The 23,825-nt window shown below is 42.2% G+C and overlaps 1 protein-coding gene across 6 annotated transcripts; it reads left to right on the top strand.

Annotated features, from left to right (window-relative positions):
- Positions 1–1,473: 1,473 nt before the first annotated feature.
- Positions 1,474–22,017, top strand: LOC138959962 (scaffold attachment factor B2-like). 6 transcript variants are annotated; one of them, XM_070331660.1, is made up of 17 exons: positions 1,474–1,631; positions 6,007–6,103; positions 7,075–7,214; positions 7,615–7,663; positions 8,841–10,044; positions 10,993–11,033; positions 11,324–11,418; positions 12,345–12,494; positions 14,449–14,602; positions 15,012–15,170; positions 15,690–15,823; positions 16,214–16,377; positions 17,598–17,708; positions 18,336–18,476; positions 18,879–19,061; positions 19,367–19,578; positions 20,793–22,017. In XM_070331660.1, exons 1-17 carry the CDS (start codon positions 1,506–1,508, stop codon positions 21,119–21,121), a joined length of 3,489 nt encoding a protein of 1,162 aa, XP_070187761.1. In that variant the 5' UTR covers positions 1,474–1,505; the 3' UTR covers positions 21,122–22,017. The 6 variants fall into 6 exon arrangements, with proteins under 6 accessions (XP_070187761.1, XP_070187764.1, XP_070187760.1 ...); XM_070331663.1 differs by having other exon boundaries at positions 14,434–14,602; positions 18,351–18,476; positions 18,921–19,061; XM_070331659.1 differs by having other exon boundaries at positions 14,434–14,602; positions 18,351–18,476.
- Positions 22,018–23,825: the final 1,808 nt, after the last annotated feature.

Raw genomic sequence — 23,825 nt, 5'->3', positions numbered from 1 at the left:
TTTAATTCTGAAAACCACGATTGTATATATTGATCTTTTATGCATTGCAACGTTTTCAATTTAAACCATTTTTCAGAACATCGTAAAATGAGTACATGTGTGTGTGTGCGTGTGTGTGTGTGTGTGTGTGTATGTGTACTTGTGTGAGGTTGGGTGTGTGTCAAAATGTGTTGTGCAATATGGCATGAAAATCTTTTTAGATTTGTTGTTAAAAATTACAGCTTTGTATACCATGTTTATTATCTTTTACCAAGTAATTATAGTTAAATAGTCTTATGTTTTTCAGTTATTTGTTGGACCTTCTTAGGATTATGGAGTTTTATGCACTGCCTTTTATAGTTAACTAAATTTTTGTATTTGAAATAGTCCATTGTAGTCGGTGTAGGCCTTAAGCTTATTTTAATCGTTTGTCCAGTATTCTAGTAATTTAATTCTCTATTTTTGTATGAACTCAAATGTTTAGTGCTCTTGGTATGTCTTGTTAGGCTAAGTTCTATTTAATCAGAGTATGTTTGCGTGTGCTTATTCCTAGTGATATTGTAAAGAGCATAGTGCTTTTAGTTATGCGCTATAAAAATCTCCTTAATAGATAAATAAATAAATAGATCTACTTATTGTCCAGCCTACCGAAGTCATGCATATCGTACCAGCCAGAGTCTTGATATACGTACCGGTGGTACGATAACAATGACTTCTGGTGATATGCAGGATAACACAACCTCCTATTAACTGCCAAATGATCCATTTAGGAGTACTTATTAAGAAGTCTGAAGCCTGAAGTTGTTTCAGAAAAATGCTTTCCCCCTCGAACTGCACATCAGACTGAGGACATGAAAAAATGTCTGGCAGCCATTGCAAACGGAATGGGTTTCAACGCTGCTTCAAGAGTTATTGATATTGTACCACAAGGTCACGAATATCGTACCCCCAGTACGTTATAAGTGATTGACAGGTACGCATTACAGAACTGGTCTTGTAATTCGTACCCCTCTGGATGATTTTTTAAAATCCGTACTGAAACCAAGTTTGCGTTTTTTTCATTGGCTGAATATACGGAACGTTGAAGGCACAGGAGATGAGTGTTTATGGACAATTTGAAGTGCCTAGCATAAAATAGTTGCGTTATAGAGCTGTTTGTCCTTAAGTGGTATGATATCAGTAACTCTCCCCTACTACAAATAATAATTATTAAACTACGGGACTTGGGTGTTGGTCACGAGACCCATTGATGTTGACTGTTTCTGACAGCTTACCACTCAAACTCACTGTAAATGAAATACCCGTTCCTTTTCAAATAGCATATTACGCATGAGTAGACGACCAACGACTTTTCTTCGTGCAAATGTTGACCAAATATATGTCACTGTATTTCATAGGCCTCGCAGAAACAGTCATGTTACCTCGTATAGTCTTTTTAGACAGTATATTTCATTCTGTGGGTATCACACCATTCGACCACTCTGTCACGTGAACATCCGGGCATTTTATGTTCTATCGTCGCCGTGATGTCGTCCACGATGGAGAAGAAAAAGCTGTCAGATTTGCGTGTTGTTGATTTAAAGGCTGAACTAGAGAAAAGAAATTTGGACAAAACTGGTGTAAAAGCTGTTCTGCTAGACAGACTCCAAGCGGTAAGTTTCTTAGAAAATTTGGTTATCAGTGCATGCACATTGATCATGCGCTCCAAGAAACGCCTAAACATGGCGGTTTGACAATGGAGCTTGCGCTTTTCCGTGTACATTTTATTGATGCACCCCTAAGTCAAAGCACAAGCATCTATTAGAGTAGAACATGTACAAGTGCTGGATTTTTGCATCAGCGTTGGTATTTGTCTAAGGAAACTACTGAATGACGTTGGGATTTTGCATGAGATAATTTGACGTTAAGTTCTGCAATCTGTCGACACCGGCCCATAAAAATATCCATCCATGTTGAAGTTCTCAATGACATTTGTGTCTGTGACAGATCGACTAGCGGCCCAGCGTGTTTGTAACTGAGTCTTCCTTTTTTTCTTTCATTTTCTTTATCGTTGTCTGTCTTGTGTCTTTCACATAAGATTTTGTTGTAGTCTTCAATTTATGCGTTGTAAATTCAGGACATTTTTCTGCGCTGCAATCTAGTCATAAGTCTAGTGTGAATTGGCATTTATCCTGTTCAGGATAGCCTTGCATTAAACAATGGAACCCAAAGATGTGTTGAACTTGAAAGCTATCATTTTATTTGTTCAGGATAGAACAACATGGTAACAGTCAAAAACATGGCGGACATCGACTGCCCCGGATGTAGCTGTTCGATCAAGAGTTACTTCCCTTGAATGTTAGTCGCGAGTAGGCCTACATGATTATGTACACTAATCATGTCATTTCCAAACATCTCCCTTTCTTTTTGAAAAAGTAACTTGAGAACTGTACTTGTGACTGTGATTTCAAGTTCCTGGATTTTGTTGTTGACCTTTTAGTAGGTATTCCAAAGTGATTTTCAAATTTTGAATAACCCACAGACCTGGGAACCCATACGATTTCGCCGTAGTTTGTACGCATGATTGTCGAGAATACGCTCAGTACGGTCAGTGGGAAAAAAATACGACGAGAAAAATTCCTAGACTACTTTTCTTCACAAGCCCATCCTGAAGCCGATCCAGTATTTTGGCACATGATTACGTCACTATATTAGCCGCTGTCGAAAAAAATATAATCGGATCGTGTCAATCAATCAAAACAACCAGGCAAACGAAAGTGCGGTATTTGGCGAAATCGGCTCCGAGAATAAACAAGTGAAACAAAGGAGAAAAGTGAGAAAGTTTGAAGAAAAATTATCACACACACACACAATTTGTAACCAACACGCACATGTAGTCCCGCCCGGAATAAGCTTTTTGACTCACATGCGAAGCAAAAGTGAGTCTATGTACTCACCCGAGTCGGCCGGCCGGCCGGCCGGCCGGAAAACTTTAACGTTGGATATTTCTTGGACACTATTCAGTCTATCAGTACCAAATTTGGCAAGATGGTGTATGATGACAAGGCCCCAAAAAACATACATAGCATCTTGACCTTGCTTCAAGGTCGCAGGGGCCATAAATGTTGTCTAAAAAGCAGCTATTTTTCACATTTTCCCCATTTTCTCTGAAGTTTTTGAGATTGAATGCCTCACCTATATATGATATATAGGGCAAAGTAAGCCCCATCTTTTGATACCAGTTTGGTTTACCTTGCTTCAAGGTCAAGGTCACAGGAGCTCTTCAAAGTTGGATTGTATACATATTTTGAAGTGACCTTGACCCTGAACTATGGAAGATAACTGTTTCAAACTTAAAAATTATGTGGGGCACATGTTATGCTTTCATCATGAGACACATTTGGTCACATATGATCAAGGTCAAGGTCACTTTGACCCTTATGAAATGTGACCAAAATAAGGTAGTGAACCACTAAAAGTGACCATTATCTCATGGTAGAAAGAGCCAATAAGCACCATTGTACTTCCTATGTCTTGAATTAACAGCTTTGTGTTGCATGACCTTGGATGACCTTGACCTTGGGTCAAGGTCACATGTATTTTGGTAGGAAAAATGTGTAAAGCAGTTAGTGTATGATGTCATTGCTAGGTTTAGTTATTTGACCTTGACCCTGAAGGTCAAGGTCATGTCAAGGTCAAGCATAGGAAAAATGTGTAAAGCCGTTCTTAGTGTATGATGTCATTGCTAGGTTTAGCTGAAGGTCAAGGTCATGTAAAGGTCAAGGTCAAGCATATGAGTCGTATGGGCTTTGCCCTTCTTGTTTTGAAAATACACCAAGTTTGTTTGAGAATACTCAAAGTGCAAAACAGGGGTTCCCAGGTCTGAACCCATATAAAACTTAAACAAATAGAGTTTTTCATTCTGACTCTGAGCACAGGAATACTTTTTTTTACATTTAGTCAAGTTTTGACTAAATGTTTTAACGTAGAGGGGGGGGGGGGGGGAGAATCAAGACAAGGGTGTGGTGAGTGTGTGTGTCAGACATGGGATTCTTCCGTAAAATTACGGAATTCCGTAAATTTTTAGGCTCCAGGGATCATTCTTGAGATTCGTGCAAATCCGCTGAGAAAAGTTTGGGGTATATGTAGGTATAGACCCAAGTTTTTCGGCCGGTCCGCTGATCGCGACGCTCCATTCCATACTATTCTTGAACGGTTGGTTCATAAAACGGTCAGACTGTTGCTGGTCGATCCGTATGGGAACGCGCTCTGTGTCTTTGTCTCCCACAGTCACCGTTTCAACGTAGCTATCGGGGATTCAGTATAAGCATACCGTATGAGAATGATTCGGCGCCATTTTTACATCGCTTTGAGCCACTTGCCAAAATGATGAGGAAGCTAAAGCGAGACGAAACCGTTCTATCCCGGGAAATTGACCAGCAGAAGTACAAGAAAAATCTCTGGAGATTCGACTGGCTCGATGAAGTTGTATCATTGAGCTGGAAATACGAGAAAGGCCAGAAGACACAAGACGTGAAACTGAAAGTTGGCGATGCTTTTGCTAAAATCAACTTGCCGGGAAAAGCTCAGTGCACTTTGTGCAACGATGTTAATGTTATCAACTACGGTTCCAATGGAAAGACTGCCCTCAAAAGCCACTTGAAAAGCAACAAGCACCTGACTATCCTGAAAACCCAGTCGTGTAATCAGTCACTGGGGTCGTTTGGCACCGACAAGGTAAGAACATTGAAACCACACCGTCACACGCCACCACCCCCCCCCCCCCATCCCCGCCTCTCTCTCTCTCTCTCTCTCTCTCTCTCTCTCTCTCTCTCTCTCTCTCTCTCTCTCTATCTCTTTCTCCTCCTTATTTTGAGTCTTAGCGTAAAATTAATTTGAGAAACATGGGAACTTGAAGAGAAAGGGGGGGGGGGGGCTATGATTAAGCTGAAATATGCATTTCAGGGCCATTTTTGTGTGTATAAAACACTAAAAACCTTCAGCTTCTGGGGGCTTTGCCCCCAGAAGCTCGACCAGGGGCGTTGCCCCTGGACCCTACTGGGGGCCTTCTGCGGCCCCCAGACCCCCACCTTTTTTTTTCCCTTAATTATCACTTTTTCGGAATCCCATGTCTGGTGTGTGTGTGTAGAGCGATTCAGAGAAAACTACTGGACCGATCTTCATGAAACTTGACATGAGAGATCCTGAGTATGGTATCTCCAGACGTTTTTTCCCATTTTTTTGAGTCACTTGAGAAAAAGTGACTCTATGTAATCGGTCAGTGTTAGTCTGTCCGGCCGGCCGGCCGGCCGGCCGTAGACACCACCTTAACGTTGGACTTTTCTCGGAAACTATCAAAGCGATCGGGCTCATATTTTGTTTAGTCGTGACCTCCAATGACCTCTACACTTTAACGATGGTTTCGTTGACCTTTGACCTTTTTCAAGGTCACAGGTCAGCGTCAAAGGAAAAATTAGACATTTTATATCTTTGACAAAGTTCATCGGATGTGATTGAAACTTTGTAGGATTATTCTTTACATCAAAGTATTTACATCTGTAGCCTTTTACGAACGTTATCAGAAAAACAAGGGAGATAACTACCCTTTTCTGTTCGGCAACACACAACTTAACGTTGGGCTTTTCTCGGAAACTATAAAAGTGACCGGGCTCAAATTTTATGTGAACGTGACTCCCAGTGACCTCTACACTTTGACGTCTGCTTTGGTGACCTTTGACCTTTTTCAAGGTCACAGGTATGTCTTGAAGGAAAAAAATTGAAATATCATATCTCTGAAACTATTCATCGGATTTGATTCAAACTTTATAGGATTATTCTTTACATCAAATTATTTACATCTGTATTGTGTTGTGAATAGCAATTTCTTCCTGTCCATCTGATGCCTCATATAATATTCAGAACTGCGAAAGTGACTCGATCGAGCGTTTGCTCTTCTTGTTTGTAAATGTCTTTGATGACGTCATATCTTACTTGAATGTGCATGATTTTGATAAGCTTTAAATCTTGAGTTGATGCTTTATTCTTCAGGCCCTGACAGAAGAAGGGCATGACCCGGACTCGCATCTCATTGAAGTGGCCGACACTAGCCTGGTGAAGAAAGGTCCCGTTGGTAAGAAGTCCCCACGTAAGTCTACCTTCATGCTCTTGCTTTTAGATGATGTAAATGTTTAGTTATGCAAGAAAAACATGTAGAACTTTATGGGTACTTGCACAACTGAGTATCCAGTGCGAAGATCTGTGGATGATCACAAAGTTGAAATCAGAAATGCATTCATGTTTTTTTTCTCCAGCCTGGTTTGTAACTAGTACCTATTATTTTATGCAATATTTCGGTTTTATACATAGATAACAGTGAGTTTTATTATTGTTATGAATGATTTCTTTAATATGCACTTTTAAAATGGACATAAAATCTAACTTAACTTTGCACTCAAAATAACATCTCATTTTATAAGTGTGCAAGTGTCTATTTAAATTTAAGATAGATTGGTGGGTTAGGATAATACAGTGTTAAGTCTTCGAGTATGTACACTATTGGTAAAATGAAATATAATAAAAAGACTTTAGCTATTTATAAGGAGATAAAAAAAACAAAGAACATGTCATGTTCAGAAGATATGTGGAGTTGTTCTGACACCTCCAGCTTCGGTCATTTACACACACTTTCTCAGCCCTGAAAGTTGTAAGGTTCTTCTTCTTCTTGGCGTTCGCAGAGGTTACACGATCAATCCAGCACTGGTGGTAAGAATGGTGCAATAGGCTAGTGCTGCTGAAAATGTACTAGCCAGAGGACGAATTTTACTAGCCTAACCAAAAAGATTGTTTCAGCTAATTAACTCGCATTTGGCGAGTAGATAGACATGTGTATTTCTACTCGCCAGTTACATGTTTTTGCTTGCCATGGCGAGTAAAATATTCACCACTTTCAGGCCTGTTTCTTGATCTTATGCATATATTTGGCAGAGTGGTTTTCTGAAAGAACAGATTTGGACAGTGACAACATTTTTGTTTACTGTTTTTGTTAATGCAGTTTGATTGTAACTGTGCTATTTGTGATGAACTTGACATTGTAAAAGGATGATGATGTCTGTGCAGGTTCTGCAGACTTGTCTCAGGGGGAGGAGGAAGACATGGAGGATGAGCAGGGGGATGAGGAACTGGAGAACGGAGAGCAGGAAGAAAACGGGATGCATGCTGACAACAGCGATGAGGCTGTTATTAGCTTGAACGAAGAAGTATGTGTAGGTTTTCTCCTGTCAATGTTGTGTTAGAAGTATGCGTATTAACAACATGCTATGACCACTTTAGTGAAGGTCATCGCATTGTTACAAACCTCAGTTTGCAGGGTTTGATGAAGATAAAGAAAAAGCACAATTACTTTGTTCTTTAGATGGTGAACAGACCTAGGAACCCATACGATTTATGCGCATGATTGTCTAGAATACGAGTGGGAAAAAATATGACGAGAAAAATTCTTGCACTTCTTTTCTTCACAAGTGCATCCCGAAACCAATCCAGTATTTTGACACATCATTGGAATTTTTGTCAGTAAACGTCTTGGTAAACTTATTTAATGGTGCCACGGCGGGTGTGAAACATGTTAATATCATGGATGTGTAACCTTGATCTGTGCAGGAAGAGGAGGAGGAGCATGGACAGGGAGATGCAGAAATGATCGCTGAAGGTAACAATTGTAGCTATGGAGAACCTCTCCGGGTGTTTTTCACTTCATTCTCCTCTTAGTCTTGTGTGCTCTATGGTTGCTTTTAATTTCATTGTACAAGACAAAGATAACTTGGTTCATTCAGCAAAGCCTGATTGAGAATGAGTAATGTTTAGAAAGTGTAAGCCTGACTTTGTGTGCTAGGAGCCAGATGGTTGGGGAAATCATAGGTCCAGTTGATTGAGGTTCCACTTGTTTGTTGAATGATGCGTCCTGAATTTTGTGCCAAGAAGGGAGTTGCAGATGCTGCCAGCTTGCTACATGGACTTCACAACGACATCTTCAGGTGATTAAGCTTTCCATTCGACATTGTTTGTCAGCAGCATTGCCATGGACTTTAGGATTACTCTCATCAAGCAAAAATAAGCAGATCATCACAGCAGTTTTTGATCCTGAACAGCTGTTGCAAAGCAAAGTTTCGGTGAAGTGCTGAGTGCCTTTTCTAGAGACATTAAGTGGCCTGTTTTACCTGCTGTACCATTTCAACTGTAGAGGACATGTTTCAACTTTACTGAATCCAGATCAACTGCGATGTATGGAGAAAAAGTTATCCTGGCTGATTGCATGCTGAAATTTGAACTTGCTGATAACAACTAGAGACTGCTTTGTCATCAGAGCTTGAGATTCATATCTTCAGGGAGAACATCGTTAGGATGAATTCCAGTTCCAGTTAGACAGACTGACATCCTGCCACTTTTGTGCTGAAATTAGTAAAACAGGTCCTTCGTGTGATCATCATTTGGAGAAACTTAGCCTCACTCACAAGAACTTCTCACAAAACAGAACTTCAGACAACTTTGTTTATGAGTGTGGGAATTCCTGGAACTTGTGCTGCAGCTTCTACAATCGGCATGGGACATTACCAATACTATTGCCACATCGGCACTGCTACACCAATTTGTTGATCAACCGTCTACACTTCAACTGCAAGGGCTACAGATCTGCTCACCCATTACCTCTCTCCTCTTGTGTGTTATTATTTTGTCAGTTCTTTGGTTTGTGTGTTGTTGTCATTTTCCCCCCGTACACCTTTTTTCGCCCCCCACCCCCCAAAAAGGTAAGTACTTGCGGAAAGGTGTCTTTCACAGTGTGTATTCACATGGAAGATGGTAAATGTCTAACCGTCCCTGTTCTGTAGCCCCACAAGACACAATGGTAGGCGAAGAGGAGGACGTGGATGAAGAGAACCTGTTGGCCATGGAGGAAGAGGAGGAGGAAGGCTACGAGGGGGAGGAGCCGTCGGCAGACCAGGAGGAAGCAGACCAGATGGAGGGAGGAGAGGGGGAGGAGGGTGATGACGAAGACGTACAGGTCAACATGGAGGACTTTACGGAGGTGGACGAGGCTGGGGAGGGAGAGGTGGAGGTTGAACCCAGTGAACAAGAAACGACTGGAGGTGAAGGTTTGGTTGAAGAACATGTTGATGCTGAGCCACCCGCTGTGGTGAAAACTGAGGTGAAAACTGAAGCTGTGAAGGAGGACGTTGTGATTGAACAGCAGCAGCCGAAGCCTGACGTGGCTATAAAAGTTGAACAGCAGCAGCCAAAGCCTGACGTGGCTATAAAAGTTGAACCTACACCCACTCCTACCCTTGCTGTAGCAACAACTCCTGCCCCTGCTGCAGCAACAATAAATGCTCCTGCTGCTGCAGCAGCCGCTCGACCTGCAGCACGCAGAGCATCACCCGCGGCTGCTAAGAAACCTGTGTCTGCAGCTGCCAAACCTGCTGCATCGACTCCAGCCAAACCAGCAGTGAAACTGACTCCCTCTTCAAAGCCAGCAGCAGGTACACCGAAACCTGCTGCTGCTGCTTCCAAGCCAGCAGCTGGTACCAGGCAGGCCCCCACCAAACCCGCTGGAGGACAGAAGGTGGTGACCTCGACCCCCAAACCCGCTCCACACGCGTCCAAGTCAGGGGGCTTGAAGTCGGCTGATGTGTCCGCCATCCCACTCGCTGGTGGGGCAGCTGGCGGCAAACAGGACAAGTCTGCTTCCCTCTTCGAAGCAGGTGATGACTCATTTGATGTACAAGTGGACGACACCATGTTGAACGAAATTGATGCTGACCTGCTGGAGGGGGAAAAGACGACGGGCACCAATGATCAGACCGGAGCGGCTGGTGAGGAGCAGGCTACTGACAAAGATGCCAGCACTACCCAGCCTGTCGAATCTGCCGCCAGTACGACCACAGAGGCCGACACGAAAGCGGTGGAACAACCGACAGCGCCCGCCACCACAGAGGTGCAGGCTACGGAGGCAGCAAAGACGGAGGATTCCACCCAGAAAGCCGACAAGAAGCCAGAAGAGAAAAAGGATGAAAAAGATGCGAAGCCAGTCAAGAGGTTTGTTTCTTTTGTCTACTGCCCTCATATGTAGAGTCATGCTGGGTGCGTGAGTATAGTGTGTCTGGTTTCTTTTGCAAAACACCTGTCACAGAGAACACCACCCCACCCATCCATGACAGAAAAGATGGCTTTATTTCTGTTGAAGTCCCATCTTTTTCTGTAGGCTGCATGGAATGGTGTACGCTTGCTGTGACGGCAGTCACTCTAGGGACAAGCTTTTAACGTCTGATTCCCATAAGTGTCCATTCAACCGTCATGTCTGCCCCCATAGGTACGGGAGAAGAATCAGAACAACAAACATAAATTCTCAACGCTTATTCCCATACAATGTCGATGCTTGTGTGTTTGCTTAGGAACAAACGGAAGATGTTCATGTCCTTTTATCCGAGGAGGTGTTTGTCCTATTTATTCATCTGGTTGTGTTCCTATGGGAAATATGAAGTAATTATGAAATTGTCATCTTTTATGATGTGATTGAACAAGGATAGCCAAGGAAGAGAATTGCTTTTGTTTGTCATGCTTTGTCATTTTGTTGAACTAACCGCGTGATGCTGGAATTCAGCTTATTACAAAAATGAAACTAAAACTAGTAAAAGTTTACATAATATCTCTGTATTGAAAAGAAGATGCAGTGTTCAGTTCTTGCTTCTGTGTGTTTGTGATAATTTGGTAGTTGTGGTTCTCAGATCGTAGTCATCTGATAAGATTGAGACAATCATGTCAATCATGGAAATATGTTCAATTTGCTTGGGAGGGGGGGCATTGGGGGCAATGGGCGTTTGTTGATTTTGCAGACTAGTTGCAGTACAATATAGGTCAGGGGTACAGTGGAATTACAAATCATGTGCTGAGCCACCTCACTAGCAGGAAAGCTTTTTATTTCTAAAAGCTGTCATATATGTTTGCTGTTTCGTTCAATAATCTTTGATGTTTGGCCGCTTGCAGTGGGGCAGCTGCAAAACCAGTCAAAGGCAAAGATGACAAATGTGAGTATATCTTGTCTCAAGTGAATCTGTAGTGTGCATGAGCCATGGTCTTGTCAGAAAATCGTACACATTCCAAACTGATTTTGCTGATAAACAAAAGTTAGTAGAAGTTAATAAATCACACATAATTATCTATAATCCCTTTCCCCCACCCACCAGCTTTAGTGAGTCATAGACAATAACTCTTTTTCGCTTTTTCGAAGAATGCATGTTTTTACAAAAAATTCTAATTGACATGTTTGTGTCAATGTTTTGTGATATGTTAAACTAATGTGGGTTTGATATTGCAGCAGCGACGACGAACAGCCGTAACCTGTGGGTGAGTGGCCTGTCTTCCTCCACACGGGCCACTGATCTCAAGTCTCTCTTTGGAAAATATGGCAAGGTAAGCGCTCAAAGAAGAAATGCAAAACCCAAAAACACTTTAACAGACCTGTGCACATCTACGGTTTCTTCGTAATTTCTCCGATTTTTATATGCAGAATACGGTGCTACGGATTTTTAATTAAAATTCCGAAATTCCGATGTTTTACTTGAAACAAAAAATGTTTGTACTTTTTTTCTGTTTGAAGATGTTTTGACCAATTAGTTGGCCGTTGCGCTGAAAAGACGTTTTCCGATTTACCGGAAGCGCGTGTGTACTCAGCATTGAGTCTTTGTTCTTAGGCTTAGTTCGTCCAGCGTCTGTGTGGCAACTTGTGATTGAAGTGAAACATGGAAAAGAAAAAAAGAGTGCGAGATTCAGATAGTGAAGAGGAGACACCAGCTCTGTCACCAAAGAAGACGAAAACGGCACAACAGTGCTGGAAGTCCAGTTATTCTCAAGACAACCTGGAGATCGTAAAATCCAGCAAAGGAGGTGTGCTTTGTGAGCAGAATTATGTCTTGAACTGTCGTTACAGCTTTCTCAGAGTTCGTACAGGTCATGGAGGATAATGTCGTTTTTACCTGATCCAATTTTAGTCTCAGAATGCACCAGATTGCACAGATTTTAATGTACCATTAAAAAAAAACCTGGAGGAGCATGCCCCCGAACCCCCCTAGAAAAAAAGGGATTTCCTCATTTTTCATCACAAGAGAGTCCCACCCCTCAGAATAAAGCATCCTCACAACATTGCTTTGGATACGGATAAAAGTTCTTGGAAACGGAACTAAATAAGTTGGGGTGCTAAAAACACACCTACTTTTGGCGTTTTCTCTTCTGGTTGCTGTTATTTTTACTTCATTAGTTCTCTGCTATGATTTTGCTGCTAAAGCTCTTGGTCTATTTGTTGACAGTATCTGAACTACTGCATGTCTTGTTTGTTGCAGGTGGTTGGTGCCAAGGTGGTGACCAACGCTCGTAGTCCTGGCTGGCGTTGCTATGGTTTTGTCACCATGGCTTCAGCGGACGAGACCACCAAGTGCATACAACACCTTCATCGCACAGAGCTGCACGGCAAAATGATCTCTGTGGAACGGGTACGTGTTGCGTTTGATCTTTCAGGTGGCTGCATGTGGATGTTGTGGCACGGCGCTCTGTAGGTTGCTGTGTGAGTGTACACGTGCGTACCCTTCGACTATCTGCCCTCCACGTATGTCTGTCCTTGTTGCAATGGTGTCTGGTCATGTCCTAACCCCAGGTAACTTGTAGTTTTAACCCTTCCTTTGTAGATCACGGATAAGGTGAGTATGCAGCGGTTTGTTATGAGTTCCAAGTTGTTAAGAAGTTCTTCAGCTGTTGGCATGAAGTTTTAATTTTGGCGTCGTTTTCATTTTTAATCAAATAAACATTTTTATTGAGTTGAAATATTTTGTTGATGTTTAATTGTTTTCGTACCAGTTACCATGTTTTTGTACCTCTAAAGATGACAGTGTGTCAGCAAAGATGCAGGAAAAGGATAGTGGTGTAAGGCAAAATGGTTAATATGATCTGACAAGGTGGGTAAGTATCTGTGTGTTGTTTATCAGAGGATGGGCAGATAAGATGCAGCAAAAAGGGAAAAAATCTACCTAAATAAAATGCTTGCATGAAAACCTGTTGTAGAATGCATGGCTTTTAGAAATGGCTGATGCCAAGACATCTGTCACACATTTTGCATGACTTGTTCATCCAGTTTTGTTCCAAGTCAGCCTTAACATTTATTCACATTTATTCTCTGTCTCTCTCTCTCCGTCTCTGCCTGAGTCCCTCCTCTTTTTCTCAAACCCCTTTTTATGCTATTACATTTCAGGCATAATTGAAAGAATGCTTTTACTCTACAACTAATAATCTAGACCCGACTACAAAAGTAGGCATTTTTGACTCGGCTTCGTAATGAGCAAGTGTTATATATTATTGAAGCTAGAGATTTGAAACTTTTTGCATTTCTAGGGTTTGATGATCTCCAGACATGACACAAATGTGGTTGACCTACGTCATATTGAAAGTTTACAGCGGAGTCATGTTCCGGTCAAAATATGGAATATTATCAATTTCTATCAAGCTTTTGAGGCTAGAGCTTCAAATTTCCTGATATGACCCAAGTTTAGTTGACTTAAGTCACATTTGAAAGTCACAGCAGGGTGATGTGCAGGTCTAAAATGGAAAAATCATTATCAACTTTGAAGCAAGAGCTTTGAAACTTCACATACTCCCACGCTTTGTTGGCCATTATACATATAATAATAAATAACTTTTCTATAGCGCGAGTCCCATCAATTGGCTCCAGGCGCTTTACAAATTCATTATAGAATAAACTAGCACAAGTCTTGTTGATCTGCCTTAAGTTTCAAGGTCACAGTTAGGTCAAGTTAGAGTCAAGAAAATCATAATTTTTGGGGGAACAGTTTAGGACCTTTTCACGCTTCCAGGGTTTGATGACTTCTGTATATGTCTCAATTCTGGTTAATCCTGGTCATATTTCAAGATCACAGTGGGGTCTAATTTGGGCCAGAAAATAGGAAATTATAATTTACTTCAATGTCTATGGAGCTAGAGCAGCAGATAATTTGGTTTTGATTTATATTACTTATGACGATGGTGAGTTGGTTAAGCATTTGCTTTTCTTGTTATGATTTTTTGCTGTTTGGTTTCTAACTAAATATCACAAGTGGAACACATTTCCAAGGGATAGTTTCTGCTGTCTGTTTCAGCTTGCAGTTTTCTTGCTAACTTACACAGAATTTTCATTTGATAGAACAATGCAGAACAAAATTGTGCATCTGACAGCAACTCAAAGTGTCCATTTTGAACTTGGACAGTTTTTCATTGTAATGTTTTTCATTGTAATGTTTTTGTTTTTCTTTGTAATGTTTTTGGAAACCACTCTTTGTGGAATTCCATTCTCTATGCGTTTTCCTGTTTTGACAATGACCTGCCATGACTGAATGCTATGACTTGCACTATAGCATCTCTTTCATTGCCGCCCTGTTTACGCAGTTCTCATCTTTCAAGGCTAAGACTGGAGGACCGGCCAAGGCCACTCCGGCGGGAAAAGCGCCAGCTGCCAAGGGAACGACGGCTGCTGGCAAGACCCCAACCACTGCCACCAACAAGACTGCACCAGCCAAAAAGGACGACAAAAAACCCACCGCTCCTCGCAAAGAAGGTAAGCTATTATGTCATCCTTCTGTATTTTCTTTGTGTTTCTTGTTTGGCACTGAAATTGGTCAGCAAAGTTACTTCTATCTTGTGTTTATTCTCCTGTGTGGAAGTTCATCTATCATTTCTAAAAATTGGCTTTCATGTAATGCACACTATGCTTGAATCTGCGGAAGATGGATCATAATGCACTTTGAATTGTCTGCATATTGTTGTAATGTACCATTGCAGTGTCTGTGACAGAGGTAATGCAGTCTTGACGTCATGTCAGCATATTTGATGACAAAAGATGGGAAAAGAAAGGACATGGTTTTTCTTGTTGTTGGCAATCAGTTAACTGTTGACGTCTACTTTGAGTGTACTGTTGTGTGTGCTTGAGTGACTGTTGGCTATGTGCTGTTTGCTGTTCTGTGAAGGTGACAAGAAGGAGGGGGATAAGGAAGCAGATAAAAAGTCTGTGAAGAAAGAGGAGCAGAAGGACGGGGGTAAAGACGCCAAGAAAGACGATAAGTTTGCCAAAGACAAACAAGGCGACAAGAAGAGTGATAGTAGGCCGCCAAGAAAAGATGACAGAGGTTGGTTGGTGTCAATGATACTTTGACAACAGCACGCTTGAACTTTGCTTTTGTATGTTGAAGATGTTCCACGTTGATTACAGTGTTTGTTATTGTTTATGTGCAAAAGTGGGGTCCTGATTTGGCCTTTTATGGTCCGCTGGACCCAAAAAGCAACAGCTAACTAACTAACTAACTAACTATGTGCTAAAGTTGAACAATCTTTGTGAGGGAAGGCTAGAATCACCTTTTTTCAGAAAATTTTGAAATATGCGTAATTTTGCACTCATACGTTTCACAGGTTGTGTTGTAAAACAATGTATGGTAATGTCAGTGTTATTGTGAAAATCGTGATCGAAGGGCAGAAAATATTGACTGTGGATGCACAGTGTGAGTGTTGCTTTTCAAAGTTGTTGCACAATTCTTTATGATGGATGTTTGATTCTTTATGATGGATGTTTGGTTTAGCTTGTGGAAGTTTTGGTAAGGCTGAACATGGTGAAGGGTATGGGTGTGAAGACATGTATGGATGGTTTGCAGGTTCCAGACATGGTTCTCACGGCCGCGCCAGGTCCCACCACTCCCCTGGCAGTCGAGACAGAAGTCGACACAGGGACTCTGAGAAAACAAAGGAGCAGAGGGAAAGAGACATTTTGTCATTCGAAAAAATCAGGGTAAGAGATTATCAAGAAATTGAAAAATATTGGTAGCTAACTGATCCAACTGATCACTTCAGCTTTCTGTTTGTTCAAGTGAAAAAACATGTTGTATACTAAAGTTAGTCATGAAAAGTTAGTTGTGTGTATACATTATCTGGAAGAAACTTTTGTGATGTCTGCTATTGCCCCCCCAAAAGAATAATAACATAGCAGATTAGCTTCTGAACTAATCTTTACACACACACAAACACACACACAAACACACACACACCAGAACAAGAAGATACCTGCACACCTGCTCTCTCTCCCCCCCCCCCCCCCTCCTAACAGACACACTTTTATAGGATCTAAAATTAAAATCTATGAAAAAACAGTTTCAAAGACACTTTTTTTCTGATGTTCCAGGCTGAGCGAGAGCGTGAAAGGCTACGTCAGAAAGAGCTGCAGCTACGCAGTGAGGAGAGGTTCCGCATGGAAGAGCTGGAGAGAGAGCGACAGCGACAGAAAGCCATTCACAGAAAGCAGCGCGAAGAGGCCATGCAGCTGGAGAGAGAGAGGGAAAAACTCAGGTTTGTGAAAATGCACAAACACACACACTCCCCTGGGAGAAAGCAACCCAATGTCCATGAGGGTACCCACAGAGGACTACAAGACATTACCTTATCTATCTTACCTTCCCTTAGTTTTCTGCTCACAGCTGGCTACAAGTGTCAACATTTTTGACTCGCATGCCATAAATGTCTAAAAAAAACAACTATTTTTCACATTTTTGACTCACATGCGAAGCAAAAGTGAGTATGTACTCAGGCCGGCCGGAAAACATTAACGTTGGATATTTCTTGGACACTATTCAAGGCCCCAAAAAACATACATAGCATCTTGACCTTGCTTCAAGGTCAAGGTCGCAGGGGCCATAAATGTTGTCTAAAAAACAGCTATTTTTCACATTTTCTCTGAAGTTTTTGAGATTGAATACCTCACCTATATATGATATATAGGGCAAAGTAAGCCCCATCTTTTGATACCAGTTTGGTTTACCTTGCTTCAAGGTCAAGGTCACAGGAGCTCTTCAAAGTTGGATTGTATACATATTTTGAAGTGACCTTGACCCTGAACTATGGAAGATAACTGTTTCAAACTTAAAAATTATGTGGGGCACATGTTATGCTTTCATCTTGAGACACATTTGGTCACATATGATCAAGGTCAAGGTCACTTTGACCCTTATGAAATGTGACCAAAATAAGGTAGTGAACCACTAAAAGTGACCATATCTCATGGTAGAAAGAGCCAATAAGCACCATTGTACTTCCTATGTCTTGAATTAACAGCTTTGTGTTGCATGACCTTGGATGACCTTGACATGTATTTTGGTAGGAAAAATGTGTAAAGCAGTTCTTAGTGTATGATGTCATTGCTAGGTTTAGTTCAAGGTCAAGGTCAAGCATGTGAGTCGTATGGGCTTTGCCCTTCTTGTTCTTTCCAGCTGTTAAGTATTGTTCAGTTAACAACTGGCTGCAGCTATTAGGTATTTTAGCACTGTGTCGAAAAGAGGGTGTGGATAGTGTTTTGATTTCACTTTGATTCGGACGGTTAAGATGGGAAGAGAGAAGTCAGATTCTATTTGATTTAGCTTGTATATGCCCTTGCATTGGCTCAGACAGATACTCTTATTTTACTCTTTGACCCATGTGTTTTCAAAGAGCTGCAATTTTTGCAGCTTCAGACGCGTTCATTGACTGACAAGCTTGAAGTAAGAGAATGAACAAAGTTTTTGGTATGCTTACAGGTTAGAGAGAGAAAAACTGGAGTTTGAACGGCAGGAAACGGAGCGACTACGCAGGGAAAGCAATCGCATGAAGAGACTACAGGAGGAGAAACTGCGACGAGAGCAAGAAAGGTGAGCCTTGTTTCATTTACGTCAGATCCTTTGAATTGATGATGATCATTGTGGTGATGTTTACGGGAGGAAGAGACACTGGCACGCCTAAACTTGTGACTGCATGTGCAACACATCCACACATGGATGGAACACTACATCCGGAAAGGCAGGATTCTGGAAATTGAATTGCTGCTTATAGCAAATTCAAGAAAATTATCTAATCAATATGTAAATGCATAACTTGTTACCCCGTGCATAGTAATATAGCCTGTAATTCGACGAGTCATCACAAGTGACTCCTCCATCCTACCGTAAGCCACCTGACAGGAGTCCTGCTATTGTAAACTTTTGGTTTTCTCCATGTATACATGAACAGCTACACACGAGTTGATTTGTGCATTGGCAAGGTAGCTTTTTCACACTTGATGAAGGTTTTGGTGACTGTATTAAGTGAGGCAGCATCAAAAGTGAGCTTTTTGGTGTCAAGTGAAAAAGTCCTGCCGAGGGGCTAGCGGAGGACGTTTTTAATTACTTCCAAAAAATCAAAGCAACTTTTCTTCTTGAGCACTTTTACAAATACTATAGAACGTCCTCCACCTGGCCTTGGGCAAGACTATTCCAGCTCTAATAAGAATGACTTCACAGTGCGGCTGCTTTCAGGCTGGCAGAAGAGCGGCGGGCCATCAAGAGGCCTGCACCTCCCCCGAAAGCCAGAATGGACGTTGATCAGTTCTGGAGTGGCAGTGCCAAACAGCCTCGCAAAGACCCCGCCTTCACTAAAACTGTGTAAGTAGATTTTTACAGCATTTGATACATACAGGCCTGTGATAGTAGATAACTTAAACAGTTGCATTATTTGCTTTGTTTGTTGGCGTAAAGGAGAGAAGGTGGTTATAGTAGGTAAAAGGGGTCAAGGAGAACAGTTTTATGTGAGGTGATAATCTTGACAGCATTGACAATTTAAGAAAATAGCTGGCAGTCTGTTGTAGCTGATTGTGAAGCATAAAAAACGTGTAAAGATGACAGTTCACATCTGAGTATTTGACAAGGACTGCATACTCAAAGTTCTGTGAGAAACCTGGTTCCTGAGCAGCGTCTGTGATAAGAATCTACATCCCAAGGATAGTGTGAGAAATACCACAAGTTCTGTATATCCATGCAATTTGTAGCGAGGCTTTTTTTGTGCAGCTTCCCGGAGAGAAGTACTGATACTGGTCGTTATCCTGACAGGGGCAGTGGCTATGAACGCAAGGTAGAAAAGTACAATCGTAGAGAAGACGGCACCCGCTATGAGCCAAGGCGTGACGACTTCCATCGCTCAGACCGGGACAGAGAAGACCGTAGAGTTCCTGACAGGGGATTTGAAAGCAGGTAAAGTGTCCACTTGCAGCTGCATCGGATTTGTATTGGTGCAGCTTATCTGTGTAGCGGTTAATCCAATGTTTTCTTTCTGTTTGATTTTGTTTCATGGCGGTCTGCATCCTCTTCGGGATTTTGTTTTAAGGCATTTTGATGGTGCTTGCGAAATGTTAAATATACAGAGAAAGACGGTAGTTTTCGTGTGCAAGAGGCAGTTTACTCAAGTAAGTTTTTCTTTGCAGGTTATCATTCTGTCAGTTTCTCGTGTTGGAGGTAAGAACTTGATTCTTGTGGTTAACAATGTTTGTTTATTGCAGTCGTGACAGGGAGCTGAGGCGGGATGACCGAGGCAGTCACAGAGAAATCCGAGACGACTTCAGCACCCGTGAGAATCGCAGCATGTCGGGCAACGGAGCGGGCAGCAGTCGCCCCGCACACGGCAGTCTGCGGCCAACCTCCCCCGGTCGCCGTGACAGCCGAAGTGAGTGGAAATCAGAGCGTACCCAGCAGCCAGTGTTGGAAAGGCGTGGTAAGATGGCAGGGCCTCCCACAGGTTGCTTCTGCTCCACGTGTGCCCTCAGGCTGTGGCGTACCTGGGGGGTTGCTTTGTGGTGGGGTCTGCATGCACTTACCGGCCTTTTTCTCAGCTGCTGCACTAACAGTTCCATGGGTGCATGTGGCTGTGCGGGGTGCTGGAATTCAGGCTTCTTAGTGGGTGTTCTTGGGTGGCAGTGTTCCTGAAGAAAGTAGATCTGAGGATCAAGAGTCCAATGAAAAAACTAACACTGCACCTTGCACTGACTTAGCAGGAACATGTAGCAATAGAGTGTCGAGTGCTTTCCAGACACGGGATGATATCTGTCTCTGGCGTTTTGGTTAGATACTCTTTCTGTCCGAGAGCTGGAGAGGCATCAATTTGTTCTGTGTCTGTTGTTGTTTTTCTATCGGACGAGAGTTTCTCTCTTTTCATCCGTTTGGAAATTTGTTTCTACTTTGGATTTGGAGTGTGTGGGTTGTTCTTTTGTGTGTGTTTTGTTGTTGGTTTTTTATTGGGCCCGTAAATTACTTTGCATTTACTTTTACTGCTGAACGGCAACTCTAAACAGCTCAGCTTTGAAACTGAGGTGTTGGTATTGTTTGATAGAATTGAAGCAAATTGTTGACTCAGTGCGACCAACCATCCACCCACTTTTCAAATATTAATCTGTTTTGCCATAAGTCTATCATCTAAGTTGTCAATGACTATTGCTTCAGTCAGCCACAGTACATACATTTTGTAAGTTGAAGTGTGACAATCTTGCCCGAGATTTCAGACAGTTTTGCGTTGCATATGCTCACACATTGCTGCATGTATTTATGTAGGGGCTTTGAAAGGCTGCATTGTTTTGTTCATGATATGAACACTCTTAATAAATCAAAATTAATTAAACTAAAAAAAGGCTTGGACAAAGAAAAGAAACGAATTTAGTTTTGGGTGCACTTAGTCCGCTGGTTGATCCGTTAATTTTGTAAGGAGTCGCTTGATAGGTTAATATTGTAGGCAGTCATCATCATTAGCCCTATATTGTATGAATAGCAATGCATTAATGAGAATCGGTTATAGCCACCAGAATATATTTTTTCAGAGTGGTTCATACCAATAAAGATAGTGTGATTAGAGTGGGTCAGTGTAGTGAGTTTGTGATTGACACCCAACTGTGTTCATGTTGTGCCTCAAGACTAAAGCAGTATGCTCTGTTGCAGAAGCTGGAGGCGGTCGCCAGGCGTGGGGCGGCCCTGCTGACAGTCACAGCAAAGTGGAGCCGGGTTGGAGCGACGGAGCAACCACAGATCGCTGGATGGGAACCAGCAGCATCGGAGGCTCGCAGCATCAGCGTGGGGGTGGAAGCACATCAGGCTATGGGGGACACGGAGGTCATAACTCCGGTGTTGCGCCGTCAAACATTGGCAGCAACATCTACATGACGTCCGGACCTCCCCAGAGCAGCAGCATGATGATGAGCGGAGGCGGCATGTCGCGTCAGCAAGACACGCGATTCAACATAGCGGCCATCACTGCCAGGCGCTTCTGACTTTTCTCTGGTGCATAAATCGTGACTTTATTCAGGTTCTGTATTTGGTGACTGACTGGGGCCATATCATAGCATTACTCCTTTACTGGTGTTCTTCATACAGGGTTGGAGGCCGTTGCTTTCTTCAGTCAGGAGTTTTGTCAGTTATCTTCCCCCTCACCCCCAATCCCCAAACCTCTTTTACCACTACAGCCTTCTACTGCATAGGTAATGGTGCGTCATCCTGGTTTTCCCACTTATTTTATCAAAATATTGTAAATCTGAAATTCAGTCATGATTATGGTATATTTAGAGCGTTTAGCTGCAAGTTCATTCCAGGCTTGATACTCTAAAATGAATGCATATGTTGTCATTTATGGTGCAGTGTATTTGTTTGTTTACATTTTCTTCCAGTATCCTGAAACATTGAACTGTTAGTGCTTACATGGTTGATACTGAGTTGATGGTAGCTGGTGCATCCCTTCAGTGTTCAGTCTCGGTCGGAACACATCATTTCTTTGTGGTTTTGCTTGTTCGTTTCATGCAAGGTTTTTAGCAGAGTTCAGTATTGTTCGTTTTCTTTTGCTGGTGCGATTTTGATCTGGCTGAGATTTTGACATGAGAATATTGAATAGTGTTAAAACAAATCCTTGGTCATAATGGACTTGAATCCTCTGTTTTACGAAATGTTTTTTTATTGTTTGACTACATGATCTTGCTGTGTGGATGAGAGCGTTTTACAGTATGCTTGTTTGATGTGAATGGCTCAGGTGTGTTGCATGTGTGCTTGATGTTGAAGGTGTGTGCTTGGATTCCTGTTCAGAGTTGCTTGTGGAGGTGGCTAGTGTTCAGTGTAAAGCCTTGTCTGCTTATACCACTATCAATTCAGGCAGTAAATGTCTTGGATATGAAACGTTTTTATGTGTTGATGTTTTTCTCTTTTGAGTAATGGAAGTTTGCTTAGATTGTGACTGTGTACGTAAATGGGGAAAGTCAAAGATCAAACATTAGGAAGAAAGAAGGTGGCCTGAGTACCTGTTCACACATCATCCAAAGTGAATTGTTCTAATAAAAATGTTCACGCTTGCTCCAGTCAGGAGAAGCTTATCAGAGACTGTAGAGTACATAGAGATGCTTCATCCTTTGCGCTGCGGTGCGAAACTGAGACCGGCCAGCCAGCGCGCGAGAAAAGAGCCACTCCCTGCCGCACAAGGTAGCTCGCGTATAGCGGCTGCTGTCGACTGTGTTTATATCACGTTTGTATCAACATACTGTCTGTTCTGTCAGGCTGACAGTGCTGCAAAAAGTAACTGGGTGAAAATATATGTTTGTGAACATCCTTTTTAAATGACCATAAAAACACCGCTGAAAATGGTGTAGATTAGAATTAAATCAAATTTACTTAGGCAATATCCGCTGCATCGCTGTAGTTATGAAAACATGATTCAAGTCGGTGTCTTTTCACGAACTAACCTTCGTTATTTTTGTGTGTTTTAGTCAAATTCATTCTGTCAGTTAAGTCAGAAAATATGTCAGGAATAAATCGTTTAACAAAAATCGGTAACTAAGGCATTTAGTCAATTTGGCGTCGTCCCAGCACCTCCAAACTGAAATGGGTAGTCAAATACACAGAGCTAAGAAGTTATCATGTAAGGAAAACTGTAAAATACAGCCAACTTGAACAACAATCTTGTGACCAAGTTGACTTTAAAGAATCTTGATCGATGGATGATTTTCTTATTTCTTATCGAGTTACTTCTTTCTTGTTCAGAAAGCTCTCTCTCTTTTTTTTTCTCTCTCTCTCCCAGGTTTGCCTACCGTTACAGAATTTCCGTATATGTCCCGGAAATCAATAAATTTTATCAAGTGTTCCGGAAAATACGGATGTTCGAAATGCGTCCCGGAAACTCAAAAAAAATCCAAACACGCTCACAACAGTGTTCTTCTGCTTCTTCTTCTGCGTTCGTGGGCTGAAACTCCCACGTACACTCGTGCTTTTTGCACGAGTGGAATTTTACGTGTATGACCGTTTTTACCCCGCCATTAAGGCAGCCACCATTAAGGCAGCCATGCCGCTTTCGGAGGAACAGTGTGAGGGAGAGAGATTGCCTTCAGCTGCTAGGTATACTGCCCTGCCTTTGATCTGGCCGCACACACAGATTTCCACTCTGTTAAACTCGGTCACTGACCGGTCACTGACCCCGATGCAGGAAGTGTTTCCTCTCTCAGATATGACAGGGGAACAACCTCTCATGGCAAAAACTGGGTCATTGACCCCTGGGAAGAAGGTCGTGTCTTTTAACAAGGCCACCCAGCTATCACAATGCCTTTGATCATTGCCGAGCAGCTTTTTGTAGCTAATAGTAATACTCATGCGCGTCAACTTCTTGCAAGAAGAATGTTCCAACACTTGCCAATGGTCATGCTGTCAATCCTCACCATTCCACACTCTTCAGCACACTGCGAGAGGATTTTCTCGGTGGTCCGCAAGAACAAGACAGATTTTAGAGGCAGCATGGCAAAAGACACTCTCGAAGCACTTGTCGCCAAGTTGAGACCCGGTGAAGCTCTGGATAGAGTTTACACCAACAAGGAGCTCAAAGACATGAAGAGTGCCTATTACAGGTCCCTTCAGGCCAGCTCCAAATGAATGCAGTGACACCACCAAACCTTGTACAAAATGTAAATATTGTAAGTTTGAATTTCATTTTTTAAGTGACATTTA

This window comes from Littorina saxatilis, linkage group LG2, assembly GCF_037325665.1.
Source record: "Littorina saxatilis isolate snail1 linkage group LG2, US_GU_Lsax_2.0, whole genome shotgun sequence".
Lineage (NCBI taxonomy): Eukaryota > Metazoa > Mollusca > Gastropoda > Littorinimorpha > Littorinidae > Littorina > Littorina saxatilis.
This window is presented reverse-complemented; position numbering and strand designations above follow the sequence as displayed.

Bases quoted from the DNA above. Each gene is read 5' to 3' on its own strand.
- LOC138959962 (XM_070331658.1), top strand. From the start codon at position 1,506: ATGTCGTCCACGATGGAGAAGAAAAAGCTGTCAGATTTGCGTGTTGTT. The intron at 6,104-7,074 runs GTAAGTCTACCT...ATGTCTGTGCAG, and splicing joins CGTTGGTAAGAAGTCCCCAC to GTTCTGCAGACTTGTCTCAG. The intron at 17,709-18,335 runs GTGAGCCTTGTT...ATGACTTCACAG, and splicing joins CTGCGACGAGAGCAAGAAAG to TGCGGCTGCTTTCAGGCTGG.